This window comes from Rhamphochromis longiceps, linkage group LG6 (genome assembly GCF_057381845.1).
Source record: "Rhamphochromis longiceps isolate RC_006_pf linkage group LG6, R_longiceps_female_GT1.1, whole genome shotgun sequence".
Taxonomy (NCBI): Eukaryota; Metazoa; Chordata; class Actinopteri; order Cichliformes; family Cichlidae; genus Rhamphochromis; species Rhamphochromis longiceps.
Window position 1 is genome coordinate 28,932,644 of NC_140562.1, and position 18,113 is coordinate 28,950,756.

Consider the following 18,113-nt stretch of genomic DNA (forward strand, 5'->3'; position numbering starts at 1 on the left):
ACTTTGTCCATTGAAGTTCTGTTTGGTTTTTTTTCTCATTCTACACATTTGAATATGCATTGTCCTGACACGTTATAGTTAAACTTGATAGTGGCTGCTGACTGATCTGAAAGTCAACTGAGGACATTTGTCAGACTGTCTTGATAAGCAAGTAAAGAGTGAAACCCTTGGTGTTGGCATGCGTGCCCGTGGTCTCAAAGACACTCAAAAAAACCCTCAAATTGCTCAGTATTGTTGGACTCTCATGCAGGGTATTATCTTTCAGACTCACTTTCCACTCTTGGTCACATTCATCCTGTGAACAGGATGAGACAAAGACTTTAGCAGTCCCTCTCACAGGGAGCTATTAGGACCTATCACCTGATCTGTGGACGTTACAAGAAGCAGAGTCCGTCACATGAGCAGCTTTGGGACCTCCATTACTTCAACTTCCTGTGAGGCTGTTTTCAAGAGATAATACTCTTCCTTTCTCCCCGTCCCTGTGTTCAATGTTATCCTTGCTGCTCAGGGGAGGGGGGAGTAACCCTGAGCTCTTCTCACTCTTTACAAATTTGGAGCCCCCTCATCACCTGTTTCTTGGTTGTGTCCATTGTTTCCAGTAGAAAAAAATCTATAACATATGAAAGCAATGAGTTTTTCACAGGAAAAAGGCAAAATCAAATGATGCAGTGAATATTTTACAACCGGTAAATTCAAAAAAACATAGCATCTGGTTTTTGAGGCACTGCAGAGGTTTTGAGAACAGACTGATAATCTAATTAAAGTGTTGTTGCCATAGAAACTCATAATATATACCCACTAGTCACTTTATTAGGTATATTCAACTGCTCCTTATTGCAAATACCTAATCAGTCGCTCACAAGGCAGCAGCTTAGTGCATTTAGGCACGAATACATGGTCAGGACGACCTCCTGGAGTGCAAACAGAGCATCTGAGGTGATTTAAGAGACTTTGATTGTGGGATGGTTTTATTTCAGAAACTGATCTATTTTGATTTACTCCTACACAACGGGTGTGCATTTGTCAGTGTTGCACAAATTACAACCTAAAATGAGTCGGTGGTACTGAAGAGTCGTCCTTGGATGCCTCAAGTAATTAAAGACTCACTATTTGCACACTTTCCACATTTTGCCTGAATAAGAAGTGGAAATCACGTCTTATGGTTGAGCCATCAACTGTTTCTGAGAATGTAAAATGTGAAAAACAGCCGAGAGGGTCAAAGATAACAGCCTTATCACTGACATATCTCAGTCCCACTGACTCCTTGTTGTCCTTCCCGTTCCTGACTTGATGCCAAAACAGTGTTTGGTTAACTTCCATGACGGATGATGATAACCTATTATTAGTGAGTGTGCTAGTGCACGCATGCAGACGTGACATCAGGCACGGTGCCTCTGGTCAAACGCTTTTCAAATGCATATCCACGGGACAATAGTCTCAGGTTACTTATCCATTTAGTGGCACACAGGACAAGTGTTTTTTCACGTAATTTCACCAGCCTGGTTCTCAACTGGTACCAAAGATGGGAACGGGGTGCTCCCTGCAGACAGTTCTTCTATTATTGTCATTGTCACTGCTCCTTTTAAGACTTTTCTTTTTGATGGGTGGCTGTTCAGAAAACAAAAGAAGTAGAAATTACACCTAACATTTAAACACGAAAGACTCGGAGAGTTAAGCCTCAGCCAGTCATGCAGCTCACTCTTTGTAGAGTATTTATATTTACTTTTATGGAAATGGGATTGCATTCATTATGTAAACATTTTTATTGTTGTTTTTAAATTAACTTTAAGTAGTGCAGCAATAACAAGTGCAAAGTGCAGGCTTTTGTTATTTGCTCTGCTGAAACTCGTTTTTTATACTTGACATCATTTTGAGTATAATTACTTTTTATTCTTTTTTATATGTGTGGATATAAGACACGTCCAGCAGTCATTTCATTTCATCGGGTGAATTTTTTTGATCATCAGTTTATTTTACTTTCCAAAGAAGATTACAAAAAAAAGAAAAGCTTAGTTTGGAACATTATAAATGTATTCAAATTGTTTTAACGGTTATGACCGGTTATTATAAGGTACGTAACAAAGTCACAATCAAATTATGCCATGCCAACAGGTTCTTGTCAATCTGAAAACCTGTTATTTTAAATGGCTCTATATTATTATCACTCTGACCTTCAGATCAATCTGTCGACCTTGAAGGAGAGGTCAGAGGTCCAATGGGAGATGATATTTTAAATCTGTGGACAATACACACCACACTTGTAAATTTCATAGCTTCTAAGTCAAATTTTTGGTCAATTTTTGATCAATAAATCGTTACGGTGACCTTGAAGACCTCAGTGGGTGAAATTTGATCGGATTGTTACAGCCCTACAAAGTTTCATCCGAATTCATTCAAAAATGTTCATGCTATCGTGTTTACAGGCAGAATGACACGCACACACTACCAAAAACATGACGTCTTTGGTGAAGGTAACAAAAATCCACAGTTCAAAGACATTCATGTTAGGTGTGTCTCTGTGTTACGCAGTGGACTGGGTGCACCCTGGCTCTCACCCTGACACACAGGTTTGGTTCCAGCCCTCTGCATCCCCAAAATGGATAAGCAGTAGAGAAAATAGATACACTCCCAGGTTTTTGCACACTTACGTCAGATAATATAATCCTGTCATGTGAAAAACTCCAAGATTGAATTTAGAAATATCCTTTTTTCAAAACTGTAACCAAAATAAACAAACAGGTATGTTGATTATTTTAATGTTGCATGGATCAGTAGATCCCCCTTTTTCCTGCTTTAACAAAAAGTTTTCCATTAAAATAGGTCACACAGGTGATTCAAATAGCCATAAAACACATGAAGCATACTGCGCTTCTGCTAATTTTATACACTGTGCAATACCAAAATGTTCTGCAGCTTTAATTGAACCTGTGAAGCAACATGATATTAACTGGACGTTAGTCGAATTATGTAAGTCCCTGCACTTTCACACACGTGTTTACAATGTGACAGATCAGGCAGCTGCTCAGGCTGAAGATGGGTGGGCTGCAGTGATTCATCAAACCTCATTTCTGATGTCTCACCCTGTCTGCTGTGACAACGCTAACCACAGGGTCCAGCCGGCCACAGGCTGTACAAGCCTACAAGGGATTGAGCAGTAGTCCATGTATCCTCAAGTGTGCTGTTTGCAAATGATGAACACATAAAAAAAAAAAATTAGTCATTAGCCGTCTGTTATACTCGTCTAAAAAAATATTTTTGTTTGCTGCTGTGAACTTCAGACCAGCTTGTTATCTTTTTTTTTTTTTTTTACTTTACATTGATTTCAGATATGAACAATATCAACACAATGTCTGGAATTTTAATTATTTCCCACCATAATTGTTTTAATGTGCTCATCCTGAAGATAAACCAGAGGATGATATCAGAGACGCATTAAAGCAAATTTCTGTCGGAAAAACAGGTCAGCGTGCTACGGCGTGTTTGTACTGAACACCCGTCTCTATACTTAAGAACCAACAGAGGTCGCCCATCAAATCTCGTCCCTGAGTCGAGCAGATTTGCTGGGTATAAAAAGTCAAGATGAGAATGTAAAAATCACATCGTCTGTGACATTCTGCACTCATTAGCTGATATGCTTTCAGCATGTTATCCACAAGCTCAGCATAATTCTCTACTCTGTGACTGCATGAATGCTTCCCCTGCTGCTGACTCAGTTGGCTTCTGTTTCCTTTCAAACTAATCGTCAAGTATCAGTTCTCAGATTTAAGGAGCAGCAAAAACACTTTCCTTAATTATGGCTTCACTTTTATGGAGGATGGAGGCTTCTGGCACGACTTCACCTATTACCAAGGTGCAAGGAGAGCTGCACCTTGCGGACCACTGTTATTTGTTTATACAGGAAAACGTGTTCAGTTGATAGCAGCTGTCAACACCTGAGCCGAGACTTGAGGCCTCGTCACGGTAGGAAAAGCAATAACATAAACAACAACTGGTTACCATGATGGTGAGGTGGCTCCTGGACTTTGGTTCACCAGTATGGACCATTGGGACCACGATGAAACAAATGACAGTGTCCTTATACATGAACATGTGTCCTGAGTGATCAAACACAAGAGAACATTTGCACTATAATGAGATCTTCACTGACTGTCACAGATTAGACCCCGCTTCCACTCTCCACATGCTAACAAATACGAACAGTTAATTCTTGGACAATGACAATATTTTTGTAGTTTTGCCTCTCGCCGCCATCATAACAGATTTTAAACTGAAACCAGTCAATATGTGATTGAAGTGCAGACCTTCAACTTTAATTTAAGGGATTTAACAAAATGGTTGCATTAACAGTTTGGGAATTAAAGCCGTTTTTATACACAGTCCCTCAGTTTCAGAAGCTCAAAAGTAACCGAAGAACATGATTTTAAATATGAGCGTTTTTGTTTGTTTGTTTGTTTGCTTTTTAAATAAAATAGCCCCTTAAGGGAGTAGCTGAAAGAAGGATGAAAATCTTTTGCGGTCAATGACCACCGGATATCACTAAATGCTGTTTTTCCTCCCTTGAGATGCTCTGCTAGGTCATTACTGCAGCTGCCTTCAGTTCCTGCTTGTTTGTGGGTCTTTCTGCCCCCAAAAAGTTTGTTTTCTTTTCAGTAAGTGAAAAGCATGCTCTATTGGGTTGAGATCAGGTGACTGACTTGACCATTGAAAAATATCCCATTTCTTTGCCTTGAGAAATTCTTGGGTTGCTTTTGCAGGTTGCTTTGGATCCGTATCAATTTGTGTGAAGTAGTTTGACCTGAATCAGCCCTGTACACTTCACATTTTATCCTGCTACTTCTATCTTGTATTTCATCACCAATAAACACCAGTGACCTGGTTCCACTGGCAGTCATACATGCCCACACCATTACCTCCACCATGTTTGACAGATGATGTCATATGCTTTAGATTATGAGCTGTGTCTGTCCTTCACCATACTACTTACCAGTTTTTGCTCTCTCTGATGGTTTTTTTCCTTCGGCCTAATGATTGACTCCATCACATGCATCAACTCATCAATCTCTTTAAAGCTCATATTGATAGTTCAAGTGAAAATCTACCAAATACAAATTAAACACATCTTTTATCTGCTTAATGTATCATGGAATAATCAGGGAACACTCCTCACATGTCCATGAAGTCTGTTGTCAAATTACTTTTGAGCTTTTGTAAACGGGGGACTAAAATCCACTGAACTAAAGCTGAAAGTCTGCACTTCAATCACATCATAATTATTTGATTTCAAACCCATTGTGGTAGTGTTTAGAGGCAAAGTTAACAAAAAAGTGTTATTGTCCAAAAATACTTATGGACCTAGCTGTATATGAGGGACCTGTAGCTCAGGAGGTACCTAAGCTACCTCAGCCTCAGGAGGTAGCACGGGATCTACCAATCAGAAGGTCAGTTGTGAGTTCCTTGCCCACTCCAACCTCCATCTTGAAGTATTTGTGGTCAAGATACTGAACCCCAAGTTACCTCTGATAGAGACAAAGGGCTTAGATACAGAAAAAGCCAACCAGTGGACAAGGCTTGACCTTCTGTGTAGAAACAGAATAGAAAGTGCAATTACTGTAAGCCAAACCAAAAACAAATCCTTTAAAATACACAGCAAACGTCAAGTACAACACATCAGTACATAAATGAAAAGGTCATCAGTTCACTGCCACCATCTCATGACCTTCTGCACAGTTTAGGCGCCAACATTTTTCTCAATAAGCAAAAAAAAGGGGGTTATTTTTCTTTCTGTATACAGAACGTAAATGCATGAAAGAGCCATGAGAGTCAAAGATATCAGTGTTATTGCTGACATTCTCCAGCCCTACTGACCCCTCGCTGTCCTTCCAGTTCCTGGCCTGACACCATTACAGTGTTTGCCTAACCTGCGTGATAGATAATTGCTGTGATGATAACCTAACTATTAATAGTGTGTGTGCGCGCTGGTGCATGCATGCCGATGTGATACCAGGCACAGTGCTATTGGTCGCACCCTGTGAAGGACACTCCTCTCTCCTTGGTTCGTACCCCCTTTGAAGTCTGAGCAGCTGTTGACTGGGGCTGAGGTCAAACAGTTGCTGCTAATAAAAACGACAGGTTGTTTCTTCATTTAGTTGCAAGCTGAACAAACTTTATTTTAATCATTCTATATCGTCCAAGGCAATGTTCCCTGCGCGCGTGCGCAATTGCGCACTGCTGGCACGGTCTCTGCGCACAGAAAATCTGCGTTGCGCACAGAAACGCAGAATTGAAATAAAATGAATACTTTAACAATTCTGTTTTGCAGTGTTAGCCAGTGAGTGACTGGCTGCTCCCGTACGGGATTAGAACGATGCCACCATCCCATATTTCAGCCAATAATGCGATTCACATTCGTATATACGCAGCTAATCAACGTCGTTGACAGGCTACGACAGCGTCTTTATGTGCACCGGTGTTTTAGCAAGCAAAGCGGCGTGGCTGATGTGGAGTGAAGCCACCTTAATGACAACGTGGACAAGCATCGGAGATGTGAGCAGGACAGACGGAACAATTGAAGGAAAAAGTGTGGACTTTATACCAGTTTTTAAATTGTGTTGATAGGTCACTAAAACCAGAGTTATGATAAAAACCTATACAATGTTGGGTTTTCTTCCTGAATACTGTCGTTGTTTATATTTACTGAAACGGTAAAAAACGGCGTTTTATAAGAAAAACGCTCGAAAGCACTCTCCTCCTGTGATTAAAGCCAAAACCAAAAAACCCCCACTCTTTCCTATTGGTGGAAAAATGTACCATGTCGACCAATCAAAAAAATGATATGGCAACATGGCATTTAGTTGTTTAGGAAGGGAGAGGGAGGGGGGGTTAGGAGTGAATCTTGTGTAGTTAGTGTGTAGTCAACAGTTTTGTTGTGTGTGTCAGAACAATGAGGCGACAACTGAATGTTACAGGTGTTACAGGAGTGATACATCTCCTGTTGTCAGGCCTGCAGGTATCAGGCTGTTGTTCTCCTTTATCTCATAGTGGACAGAAATTATTTTTTGGAGTGGCACAAATGATTTGTGTGGCATCAAATTTGATGCAGAACAGCTGATTGTTCTGTAAATAGTTTGAAATGTTTATTTAAAAAACGCCTTGGCTGCATTTTTAGGTAAACAGCTGCAAAAAACTTTGTTTGCATAACTCAGTTACTTTTTTGAAGAAGTAACTATATAATTAATTGCCCAGCATTGGTCATTATATACTGCATTTTGCAGACAGAGAGTTACAGGACTCTCTCCCAGACCACAGACTCATAATACAAGTCAGAGCTTTATAAAAAAAAAAAAAGAAAAAAAGAAAGTTGTGTTTTCAAAATTGGAGTTTAAGTTATTTTTTACTTCCAATAGTGTTAACATGCTACACAGGTCATGAACAAGATTTTTTTTTTTTTTAAATTCATTGTAAGTGGGATAAAGCAGTTAATTAAAAGTAGTCTAACATAAATGTAAACACTGTAATTTGATTATTTTAATAAACCATGTAACTTGGATGGATTCGATGGTGGCGTGACCAGGAAGTCTTTTATTTCCAAAATAGAGACCCCTCGTTTTTTCTTGCATGGAGTCAGACTTTCTAGTATTTTTTGCTTCAATAATTGGCATCTTACACCCATTTTAAGTCTATTATCAATTAGAAAGTCCTACATTGCTTCATTCTTGAGTTATCACATTCACAATCTTGGGTGTCCATGTTGCCTGCCCGCCCAGCAGGCTGCTAACAATATCTCATCAGCACTTTATAGCTGACGGGTAAAAACATTTGAGGAAACTAAAATCGGCAACAACAGGTCTTTAGGAGTGACAATCCAGTTGTGATATTTTTGGTAGAAATCATTGTGAGCGTGTGGAGTAGGTATGGAGGCTCTGACATGGTTTAGAGCTGCCGTTCAGCCAGTGGTGCTGGGGTCTTGGGAATTATGAACACATGATAGTAAAGCAGAAAAGTATCATCAGGTTTTGATCCACCATACAAAACCATCTGGAAACTGTCTTATTGGCAAAACAATACAATACAACACCATCAGTCATGGATTGGCCTCCCCAGAGCATCTGAAGCAGTGTGGGATTCTCCTGATAGAGGCCAGAACAAAAGGCAGCCAACATCTAAAGAAGAGCTTTGATCATCCCTCAAGAAACATAGAAAAATTATCCTGAATGAAGACATGTCTTGATGCATGCTCAACCAACCAGGTAAGAAATCTAAACAACGTTGACTCTGTTCATGGACGTAGCGTGCAGAACAAGTCACTTGGATGAGTGATGAAATGTTTCTCCCGCTGAAAACGCTATATCCAGATGAACACAATCAACTTTTTGTTAATTCAAGAAATTACAAGAAAGCTTGCCTAAGAGAGTTCAGGCTGTCTTGGAGAATAAAGATGGTCATACCAAATACTGACTTTAAAACCAGTTAGAATGATTTAAACTCTGTTTGACTTTTTTTCTGTATTTACACCTATTTGCCATATTTGTAGCAAAATATGAAGAAACGAGATGTGGATTTTACTTGATTTAAAACTGTTGGACTATTTTATTCATTATTTATTTTTAGTTTGATTTATTTGTGCACTGGAAAGATTCAAATTTTGCCTCCAGTTCACAACTTTTTTTGAGAACCTAAATAAAAACATGGTATTAATGTAATGAAACTCCAAACAATCATATAAAGCCCACTGAAGTGTATTTACATGGAAATTTTTTAAATTATGTTCAACCCTTTAACACTTACTGCTTCATATACGGTCATGAACCAGAAAAAGTTTTCCCAGGATCTTGTACTCTGAAAAACTCTGAAAAACTGTGCTGAATCACGGGGAATTTGCAGCCAAATGAGTGCACTTGATTAATAATCATAAACAAGTGTGACCACCACTATAAAAGCAGATTTGGAGTAATCAGCTGTTTGTTAAATGGTAAAATGGTAAATGGCCTGTATTTATATAGCGCTTTACTAGTCCCTAAGGACCCCAAAGCGTTTTACATATCCAGTCATCCACCCATTCACGCACACATTCACACACTGGTGATGGCAAGCTACATTGTAGCCACAGCCACCCTGGGGCGCACTGACAGAGGCGAGGCTGCCGGACACTGGCGCCACCGGGCCCTCTGACCACCACCAGTAGGCAATGGGTGAAGTATCTTGCCCAAGGACACAACAACCGAGACTGTCCAAGCCGGGGCTCGAACCGGCAATCTTCCGATTACAAGGCGAACTCCCAACTCTTGAGCCACGATCGCCCCTCGTTTGTTAACAACAATCTTCCCAGGATTGGACAACCCAGCAAATTCAACCCAAGGTCAGAAAAAAATTAACAAAAACTCATCTACATCTCAGACTCTACAGACCTCAGTTAGCATGTTAAATGTTAAGGTACAATTAGAAATAGGGTGAATAAGCATAGTTTGCTGCACAGTTTAGGTTTGCAAAGTTCCATCTGAACAAACCACAACCAACGTTCTTTGGACAGATGACACCAAAGTAGAGATGTTAGGCAATAATGCACAGCACCAGCACCATGGAGGGAGAAATCCAAACGCAGCAAATCAGCACTGTGGAGGAGGGGCGATGATTTGGAACCTGGAATCTTGCAGTCATTGAGTTGACCATGAACTTCCTTGAACATCAAGTCGAGTCAAATGTGATGCCATCTGTTTGACAACTAAAGCTTGGCTGGAAGTGGGTCGTGGACAGTAGCAAATTTACAACAGAATGTCTGGAAAAGAATCAAGCTGTTGCAATGGTCCAGTCAAAGTCCAGATCTCAACCCGAAATGACATGCTGTGGCGGGACTTTAAGAGAGCTGCTGTAAACAAATGCCGCAAACTTCAGTGAAGTGTCACAACGTTGTAAAGACGAGTGGGCTGAAAGTCGTCCACAACGATGTGACACGTTGATAAAGTCATATCAAAAGCAATTAGTTCCTGCTGCCAAGGTGGTTCTACGATATTGAATTGTAGGGTGTACTTGGAGTGTTTTTCACAGCACTGTTCATGTAAAACATAATGTAATGGATCAGAATTAAATACACCTGGTAACATTTATTTGAAAAAGAAGACGTGTAATTGTCGACATTAACAACTTCTACAAATAAATATAAACACAATAAAGTAGAGGAAGTTATCACTTTAAAGGAATCAATCAGAGGACCTAATCAAAGCTCGGCTGATCGATGTCCAGGGGAAGCGTGCACCGAGTCAGGTTAGACACGTAGAGAGCAGTGGCAATGGGAACGAGGCCGGCGGCCACCTTGAGAATAGTCAGCAGCCTCTCTGTAGCACTGGCCACTCCATCTGGAGTCTGTAGGGAAGGAAAGATTACACAGGATGGCTTTTTAGGAAACGCAAAGACACAAAAATTACATTTGATGTTTTATTGTCAACAACAGCGCAGAACCCTCTAAACTACAGCGATGCTGAGCTACACAACACGCACACAAACAGCTTTCCCTTCTGAGTTCAATTTCAGGCTTTTCCCTCTGTGCAACTTCAGCTTTATGAATCAGTCAACAAAAAAGTTGCTTAGCCATCATACTGCTGAAGGAAAAAAAGAAAAAGAGACAAACAGCCAGAAGCTGTTTCACAAGCCTGAAAACAATGACTACAACAAGTACTGGATGTTTAATAAAGCCAAATAAATCCTTATGCAAAGATAACAAATCTGTAATTTTGTTCTGCATACATTTCAACAAGAAATGTGTTCAAGAAACACAACATGCAACAGTGTGCAAGGCAAAACTTTACTGAGAACATACAGTGGGGCAAAAAAGTATTTAGTCAGCCACCGATTGTGCAAGTTCCCCCACTTAAAATGATGACAGAGGTCAGTAATTTGCACCAGAGGTACACTTCAACTGTGAGAGACAGAATGTGAAAAAAAAATCCATGAATTCACATGGTAGGATTTGTAAAGAATTTATTCGTAAATCAGGGTGGAAAATAAGTATTTGGTCACCTCAAACAAGGAAAATCTCTGGCTCTCACAGACCTGTAACGTCTTCTGTAAGAAGCTTTTCTGTCCCCCACTCGTTACCTGTATGAATGGCACCTGTTTGAACTCATCATCTGTATAAAAGACACCTGTCCACAGCCTCAAACAGTCAGACTCCAAACTCCGCCATGGCCAAGACCAAAGAGCTTTCGAAGGACACCAGGAAAAGTATTGTAGACCTGCACCAGACTGGGAAGAGTGAATCTACAATAGGCAAGCAGCTTGGTGTGAAAAAATCAACTGTGGGAGCAATCATCAGAAAATGGAAGACATACAAGACCACTGATAATCTCCCTCGATCTGGGGCTCCACGCAAGATCTCATCCCGTGGGGTCAAAATGATCATGAGAACGGTGAGCAAAGATCCCAGAACCACACGGGGGGACCTGGTGAATGACCTGCAGAGAGCTGGGACCAAAGTAACAAAGGTCACCATCAGTAACACACTACAACGGCAGGGAATCAAATCCCGCAGTGCCAGACGTGTTCCGCTGCTGAAGCCAGTGCATGTCCAGGCCCGTCTGAAGTTTGCCAGAGAGCACATGGATGACACAGCAGAGGATTGGGAGAATGTCATGTGGTCAGATGAAACCAAAGTAGAACTTTTTGGTATAAACTCAACTCGTCGTGTTTGGAGGAAGAAGAATACTGAGTTGCATCCCAAGAACACCATACCTACTGTGAAGCATGGGGGTGGAAACATCATGCTATGGGGCTGTTTTTCTGCCAAGGGGACAGGACGACTGATCCGTGTTAAGGACAGAATGAATGGGGCCATGTATCGTGAGATTTTGAGCCAAAACCTCCTTCCATCAGTGAGAACTTTGAAGATGAAACGAGGCTGGATCTTCCAACATGACAATGATCCAAAACACAGCGTCCGGGCAACAAAGGAGTGGCTCCGTAAGAAGCATTTGAAAGTCCTGGAGTGGCCTAGCCAGTCTCCAGACCTCAACCCCATAGAAAATCTGTGGCGGGAGTTGAAAGTCCGTGTTGCTCGGCGACAGCCCCAAAACATCACTGCTCTCGAGAAGATCTGCATGGAGGAATGGGCCAAAATACCAGCTACTGTGTGTGCAAACCTGGTAAAGACCTATAGTAAACGTTTGACCTCTGTTATTGCCAACAAAGGTTATGTTACAAAGTATTGAGTTGTATTTTTGTTATTGACCAAATACTTATTTTCCACCCTGATTTACGAATAAATTCTTTACAAATCCTACCATGTGGATTCATGGATTTTTTTTCACATTCTGTCTCTCACAGTTGAAGTGTACCTCTGGTGCAAATTACTGACCTCTGTCATCATTTTAGGTGGGGGAACTTGCACAATCGGTGGCTGACTAAATACTTTTTTGCCCCACTGTATACTGACATACATTCAGATTAAAATGTGTGAAGGGCTAGATTTGGATTTCACATATGACTTAAAACATCTTCAGTGTTTGTGACCCAGACTGCTACAAACCTGATTCTCCGCAAACAACAGGGGACAGTGGAGCGACGCAGCCAGCTTCCTGACAGCATCCAGGCGCTCAGCGGGGGCGGAAGCGTTCCGAGCTACAAGAAAGAGAAGCATAAAAGGTCAGCTGGTCAGACACAAAAAAGCCTGAAAGTACAACAATATGTGTTGTGGGTGGTGTTCAACGGTGAAGTAAAATGTAAACAGTGGTAGACAATTTCTCCTTGATTTAATCTCAGCTTATTTTTTTCCCTTCTTCCTGTGAATCAAGGGACTGGGGAAAAAACAAAACATAAAACAAAACAAGACAAAAAGAAAAACACATAAAAGGATTTTAACCGTTGCCCTACCATTCGTAACCATGAAGCAAACTTTTCCAAGGAAATATCCCGGGTCCAAATATTTCAGGGACGCTTCTGCTGACTGCAAACTACAACAAAATAAAACAAAACAGAATGAAGCACTGCTACATCATATCATCTTTGAACTTGTTTTTAACTTAAAATATAAAATATTTTGGACAACGTATGTCAGAGGCATCGGGATCTCGTTTCTGCATGATGACATCAAGTTTCTCCTTCATGAAACCTCAAAATCTGAGGTTTAGTGCTCACAGTTTGGGTGAAGGTGACGCTTCAAGTAAGGCGGAGTTTTAAGTACTGGAGATCTTGTATTGAAGAGGACTGAGTGGAACCAGAACGAGCTGTTGATAGTCAGAGTGAATCATTGTGATCATCAACACCATGGTGATCAGGTAAACCACCTGGGCACCTCCTAGATGAGGCGTTTTGGGCAAGTCCTGCTGGAAGGAGGCCCCAGGGCAGTCCCAGAACACACTAGAAAAATAAAGTCTCTGGGCTGGTTTGGGGCAATTTGTGTGGTTTAAAAATGACATCTCACTCTGGTAACAATTAAGTAAGAACAACACAAAAACAAAGCTGTTATATGAAGCAGAACCTGTGTATTCAGGTGGCCAGTACAACAAATTGCATCTGGACATGTATGTATTTTTTCATCTTGGTGACTAGGAACAAGTCCAGGTTCCTTTTCAATAGACACTCACTGAAATCAGACAAAAGGAGGGTACCCCTGGATCAGGCCTCCGCGGACTGTGGAGTTTGCACCGACTTCTTCCCACAGTCCTGGCTTAGGTAAGTGTGAGTGTGAATGGCTCTTTGTCTCTCTGTGTTTGCCCTATAACACACCGGTGAGGGTGTACCCCATGACAGCTGGGATTGGCTCCAGCACCCTCGCAACCATCAAATGGATAAGCTGAAAATCGACGGATGGATTTGAAAGTTACCTGAGCTCTGAAGTTAGGTTGATGATGAACACAACCAAGTCTATTCTGGGACGGCTCTCATCATTCTCCATGGGCAAAGGAAGGCTCTTAGCTAGTCTCCTGTTAAGTACAAAGAGCGATGACAATCATGGGACTCTTACCCACCTCAGGTGGTCTTCACACATCAAAGTCATTGCATAACTGAGTAATTTGCTGCAGCTGCAGAATAACAGTGCAGCATCACGTACGAGTTCCCCAGTCAGAATTTCACAATTATTTAATCATAAAGTCAACATTACATTACCAGCTGGAAACCTGTTATGACGTTGCAGTCTGAGTAGTACAAAAGTCCTTTTCCCAAGTACATAACTACTTGTTTGTTGTTGATTATGAAAAATATTTTGTTACTAAATAAACGTTTACAGTCATACTGTTTAAACATAAATGCGACTGATGGTAGAAAACAAATCTTGTTTCGTTGTGAGGATGGCAGACTCGGTTTCCATTTGTGTGCTGCAGCCACTTTCCCCTGACAGATAGCAGACTTCAGCAGTTTGCAGGATGAAGCGAGCTTTACTCACACGTTCACAGTGACACTGGTCTCCTCCACCAGAACATCTGCTAAACTCTGCTGAAATTGCTCCTCACTCTCCACCAGCTGCAGGAAACAAAAACTACCAGTCAGCACAAAACCTGATGATCCCACTTTACACCATCACACAGGCTAAAAAAAAATCTCTTAAACCTGTCAGAAGAAACATTTCGCAGTCACAGTTCAAAGATGTTGCCACTTTCTTTTTTTTTTTTACAGCGGCTTTTGCTCATATAGAGATTTATGATGATAAAATCATAAATTACAATGCAATAAAACATTCTGAAAAATATTAATTTATACAGACTGTGATCTAATTTGACTGTGGTTACAGTGAGAGGCTATGGAAAATAAAAGGACCACCCTCTGCACCACCTACTGGCCAGACATTAGCAATTTTTCCAACATCTGTTTTCAGCTGCTGCAAGGACAAATACTTAAAGCCCGTTAAGAATAATCATCTGACCTCCTGAAGCAGCCCTGAACCCTAAAATGGAAGCAAACGCTCTATTTTGGAAAATATGAATGGATTCTTTGCATTTTGTTAGAGTTGTGGCAAGGGGTATGTGCAAAGCCCCACAAAATATTTTAATGTATTTAAAGACACATAACAGTGGAGTGATGGGTTGGTTAAAGTGGTTAAAGAAAATGAATTTAATGAATTTAACAATTTTCAGTATAAAAATATTTCATCTCCTGTGTCGTGCCATTTTTAATAGCACGTGTGCTGCTGCAACAGCCTGAAAATCATACTCAATGTTTCTGCAATATTCTCCTCTGTATTTATTGGGAATGTGGTGTATCAAATCGTCTGTTATAATACAAATTTTCATATGATATAAAAAAATCTCACTGATATAGTGATGTCATGGGTTTATCCTCCCTAATGTGGACAACAAGATGTATGCCTCTAGTGAAGGCCTAGTGAAAGATACTACAAAATAAAAGCACAATGATTTGCCAAATATGCACAAAAACTATTCTAGCTGAAGATGGAAGCTACAACATTGTTTCTTCAGGCACAAACACACCATTGAGGACAACCGGGATATGTAGGTGCGCAAGGAGGAGATACTAACAGCTGGTGAAGTGTGACCACTTTTAAACAAGGGCATCGCTGGAGCACTGCACTCCATATGACACAAAGAGCACGTGTTGGATGGAAATTAGCGGTAAAGTACAGGTTTATGCAACTGCATAAAATGCAATATTCCAGAGAGAATATATTTTTATTTATGTGACAGTGTTGTAAGGGTTATTTTAGTTTAACTGTTGTTGGAATGTTTTGTTTGCTTAAAATTTCCGGGGAAAACACTACCTAGGCTACTTTTGAGCTTACATTTGACTTCTGCTGTGTGTCACTATTACTCTATGTTGCTGCTGGCAATGGATTCACACCTTGAACCAGGTAGTCTGCCAGGTGGATGTAAGATACCCTTCATATTTGTTTGCGCTAACAAATCTTTTGCCTGCAGTAAAAAAAAAATATTGTTCAGTACTTTTTTCAATATTGTAACAATATCGTTATTATAAATTTCCTTGAAATATTGCGATAGAATTTTGAGGTTATATATCACCTGCCCCTAGTATTTACTTAAGAGAAAATATTCTGAAGGTTCCCCCTGAAACAAATAACAACAAAAAAATCCTGCCTCTAGTTCTTCTGCTGCTCACTTCAGGGGTCACCACAGCAGATCATCGCCCTCATCTCACACTATCCTTAGCATCCTCCCTGTCACACCAACCCTGTGCACATCCACAATCCTTCTTTTCCTTAAGTCCTTCTCACGCCTTTCCTTCCTTCTTGCTGTCTCTAAACACGCCTTTCCTTTTCCTTTGTCTTACAGTAGCACGATTTCCACCAGCACCACAGGCAGTCGCTGTCATCCCGGTATGGAAAGATCATTCTTGATGACCCGCATGTTTGTTTGGGTTGGCAAGATTTTGCACGCTTCCTGACACAACCCTCCCCTTTTATCTGGGCTTGGGATCCCACCCTCCTTCGGACTGAATTGGAAACGCCTCTGGTTGTGGGTGTTATAGAGCTATTATAGAATAAAAGTATTATAAAAACGTTGAGATAGTGTTTGTTAGGTAGATCTACAGAAAAGTCAAGATTTATCCACACAACACCGACGACGCCAAACAGCTGCTAGACTGTGTAAAAACCTCTTCCTGATACAGTCATATTTGTCTTTAAGTGATTTTGCTAGTCCAAGCTGACGACCATATATCTGGGATATTTACGACCAGATATCTCCCAATAAAAAAACACATCCAGTCAGCCGTTAGCTCGTCCTGAAAACAGCTACAGTCACAGCACACAGCTCGATATTTGCCTTTTCTTTTTAAAATTTTATTTCTTAAAGTGAACAACTCACCAAGATGTTCGCTGTGTTCAGACCAGGGAGTTTACTAAAAGGCTTCAACAATGACATCCTCGCTAAACTTGATAAAGTTTTGTAAACAAACCCGGGGCGAACATTTCTTTCTCTCGCGCTTCTTTTCCAAACATGCGTCTGGCGTCATGACGTATACCAATCTTCATTGGCTGTTTTCTTCTGCCACCTACAGGCCGCCGGGAGTCATGCACCTTTGGCAAGCGTGGACCTACCTCACATTCAGATTAGATCGGTTACTATACAACTGGTTACTATTCATACATTCATCCCATATAAACGGGAACTTGACAGTATATATACGTATATACATTATATAGGTATTTACAACAAAGAGAATATACAGCATGCTTTGATTCAGCAACAGTATATGAATGTTTTAGTGAAGACGATACCTTGTTTTTTGCATTTTATGTAGTTCTCACTCTGATTTTAATTTCCTCATAACTTGATGTACCCGGGACGCAACGTCATGACAGAAAGAGAAACGTGTACCTTCCATACCTGTAATGTGTACATTTTTAAATATATATCTACATAGTTATTCATATTTTGATATCTTACTTTAAACCCTTCAGTCTAAGTACAACCTGCGGAAAAGATCATCAAAACTGTAAAGCTCAGACTTTTCCAACGTCTTCCTGCTATCTTTTCCACCACCAAAAGCAGCTCCTGTTACCTGAAAATTTTGGCTTCACTTTTGCATGAGGAAGTGGAGCTAGGGCATCCATCTTTACAAACAGCACCAGGCAAATGTTTAGACATGGTGAGTGTGAAGTTGTATGGATTCATACTCAGTGTTACATGAATCCATAGGCATGATTATGTTTTGTCCTCTAATAACCATTACCGCATAATCACTGGCAACTTTATTAGGTAAATCTTGCTAGCACCAGGCTGGACCCTCTTTTGCCCACAGAACTGCCTTAATTCATCAAGGCCTAGATTCAACAAAGTGCCAGAAAGATTCCTCAGATTTTGATTCATATTAACAGAAAATCATCACAAAGTTGTTGCAAATTTGCCAGATGGTGACTGTGGAGGCCATTTGAAATATCCATCAGAAGCCGGGTACACTGTGGTCATAAAATAATCTGTGTAATTGAGCAGCAATACTCAGTATGTGGTGTTTAAACAACGTTCAGATGGTCAGGTGTGCCAAGAAAATATCCCCATTACAACACCCAAGTCTCAGCATCCTGAACCTTTCATATGGTCAAGACTAGATCAATGCTTTCATGTTTTAAGCCCAATTCCAACCCTACCACCCACATCTCACAGCAGAAAATGAGAATCATTAGAGAAGTCAACATTTTTACAATCTTATGGTTT

General features: G+C 40.6%; 1 protein-coding gene across 1 annotated transcript; it reads right to left on the reverse strand.

Annotated features, from left to right (window-relative positions):
• Positions 1–8,730: 8,730 nt before the first annotated feature.
• Positions 8,731–16,914, reverse strand: cenpm (centromere protein M). Its single transcript, XM_085410106.1, has 6 exons — positions 16,764–16,914; positions 14,372–14,448; positions 13,812–13,910; positions 12,859–12,938; positions 12,515–12,606; positions 8,731–10,356 (listed from the first exon to the last, which is right to left on the reverse strand). The coding sequence occupies exons 1-6, from the start codon at positions 16,818–16,820 to the stop codon at positions 10,207–10,209; spliced, it is 555 nt and encodes a 184-aa protein (XP_085266232.1). The 5' UTR covers positions 16,821–16,914; the 3' UTR covers positions 8,731–10,206.
• Positions 16,915–18,113: the final 1,199 nt, after the last annotated feature.

Bases quoted from the DNA above. Each gene is read 5' to 3' on its own strand.
- cenpm (XM_085410106.1), bottom strand. From the start codon at position 16,820: ATGTCATTGTTGAAGCCTTTTAGTAAACTCCCTGGTCTGAACACAGCG. The intron at 13,911-14,371 runs GTGAGTAAAGCT...TGTACTTAACAG, and splicing joins ACCAGTGTCACTGTGAACGT to GAGACTAGCTAAGAGCCTTC. The intron at 12,939-13,811 runs GTAACTTTCAAA...ATTTTGTTGTAG, and splicing joins AACCTAACTTCAGAGCTCAG to TTTGCAGTCAGCAGAAGCGT.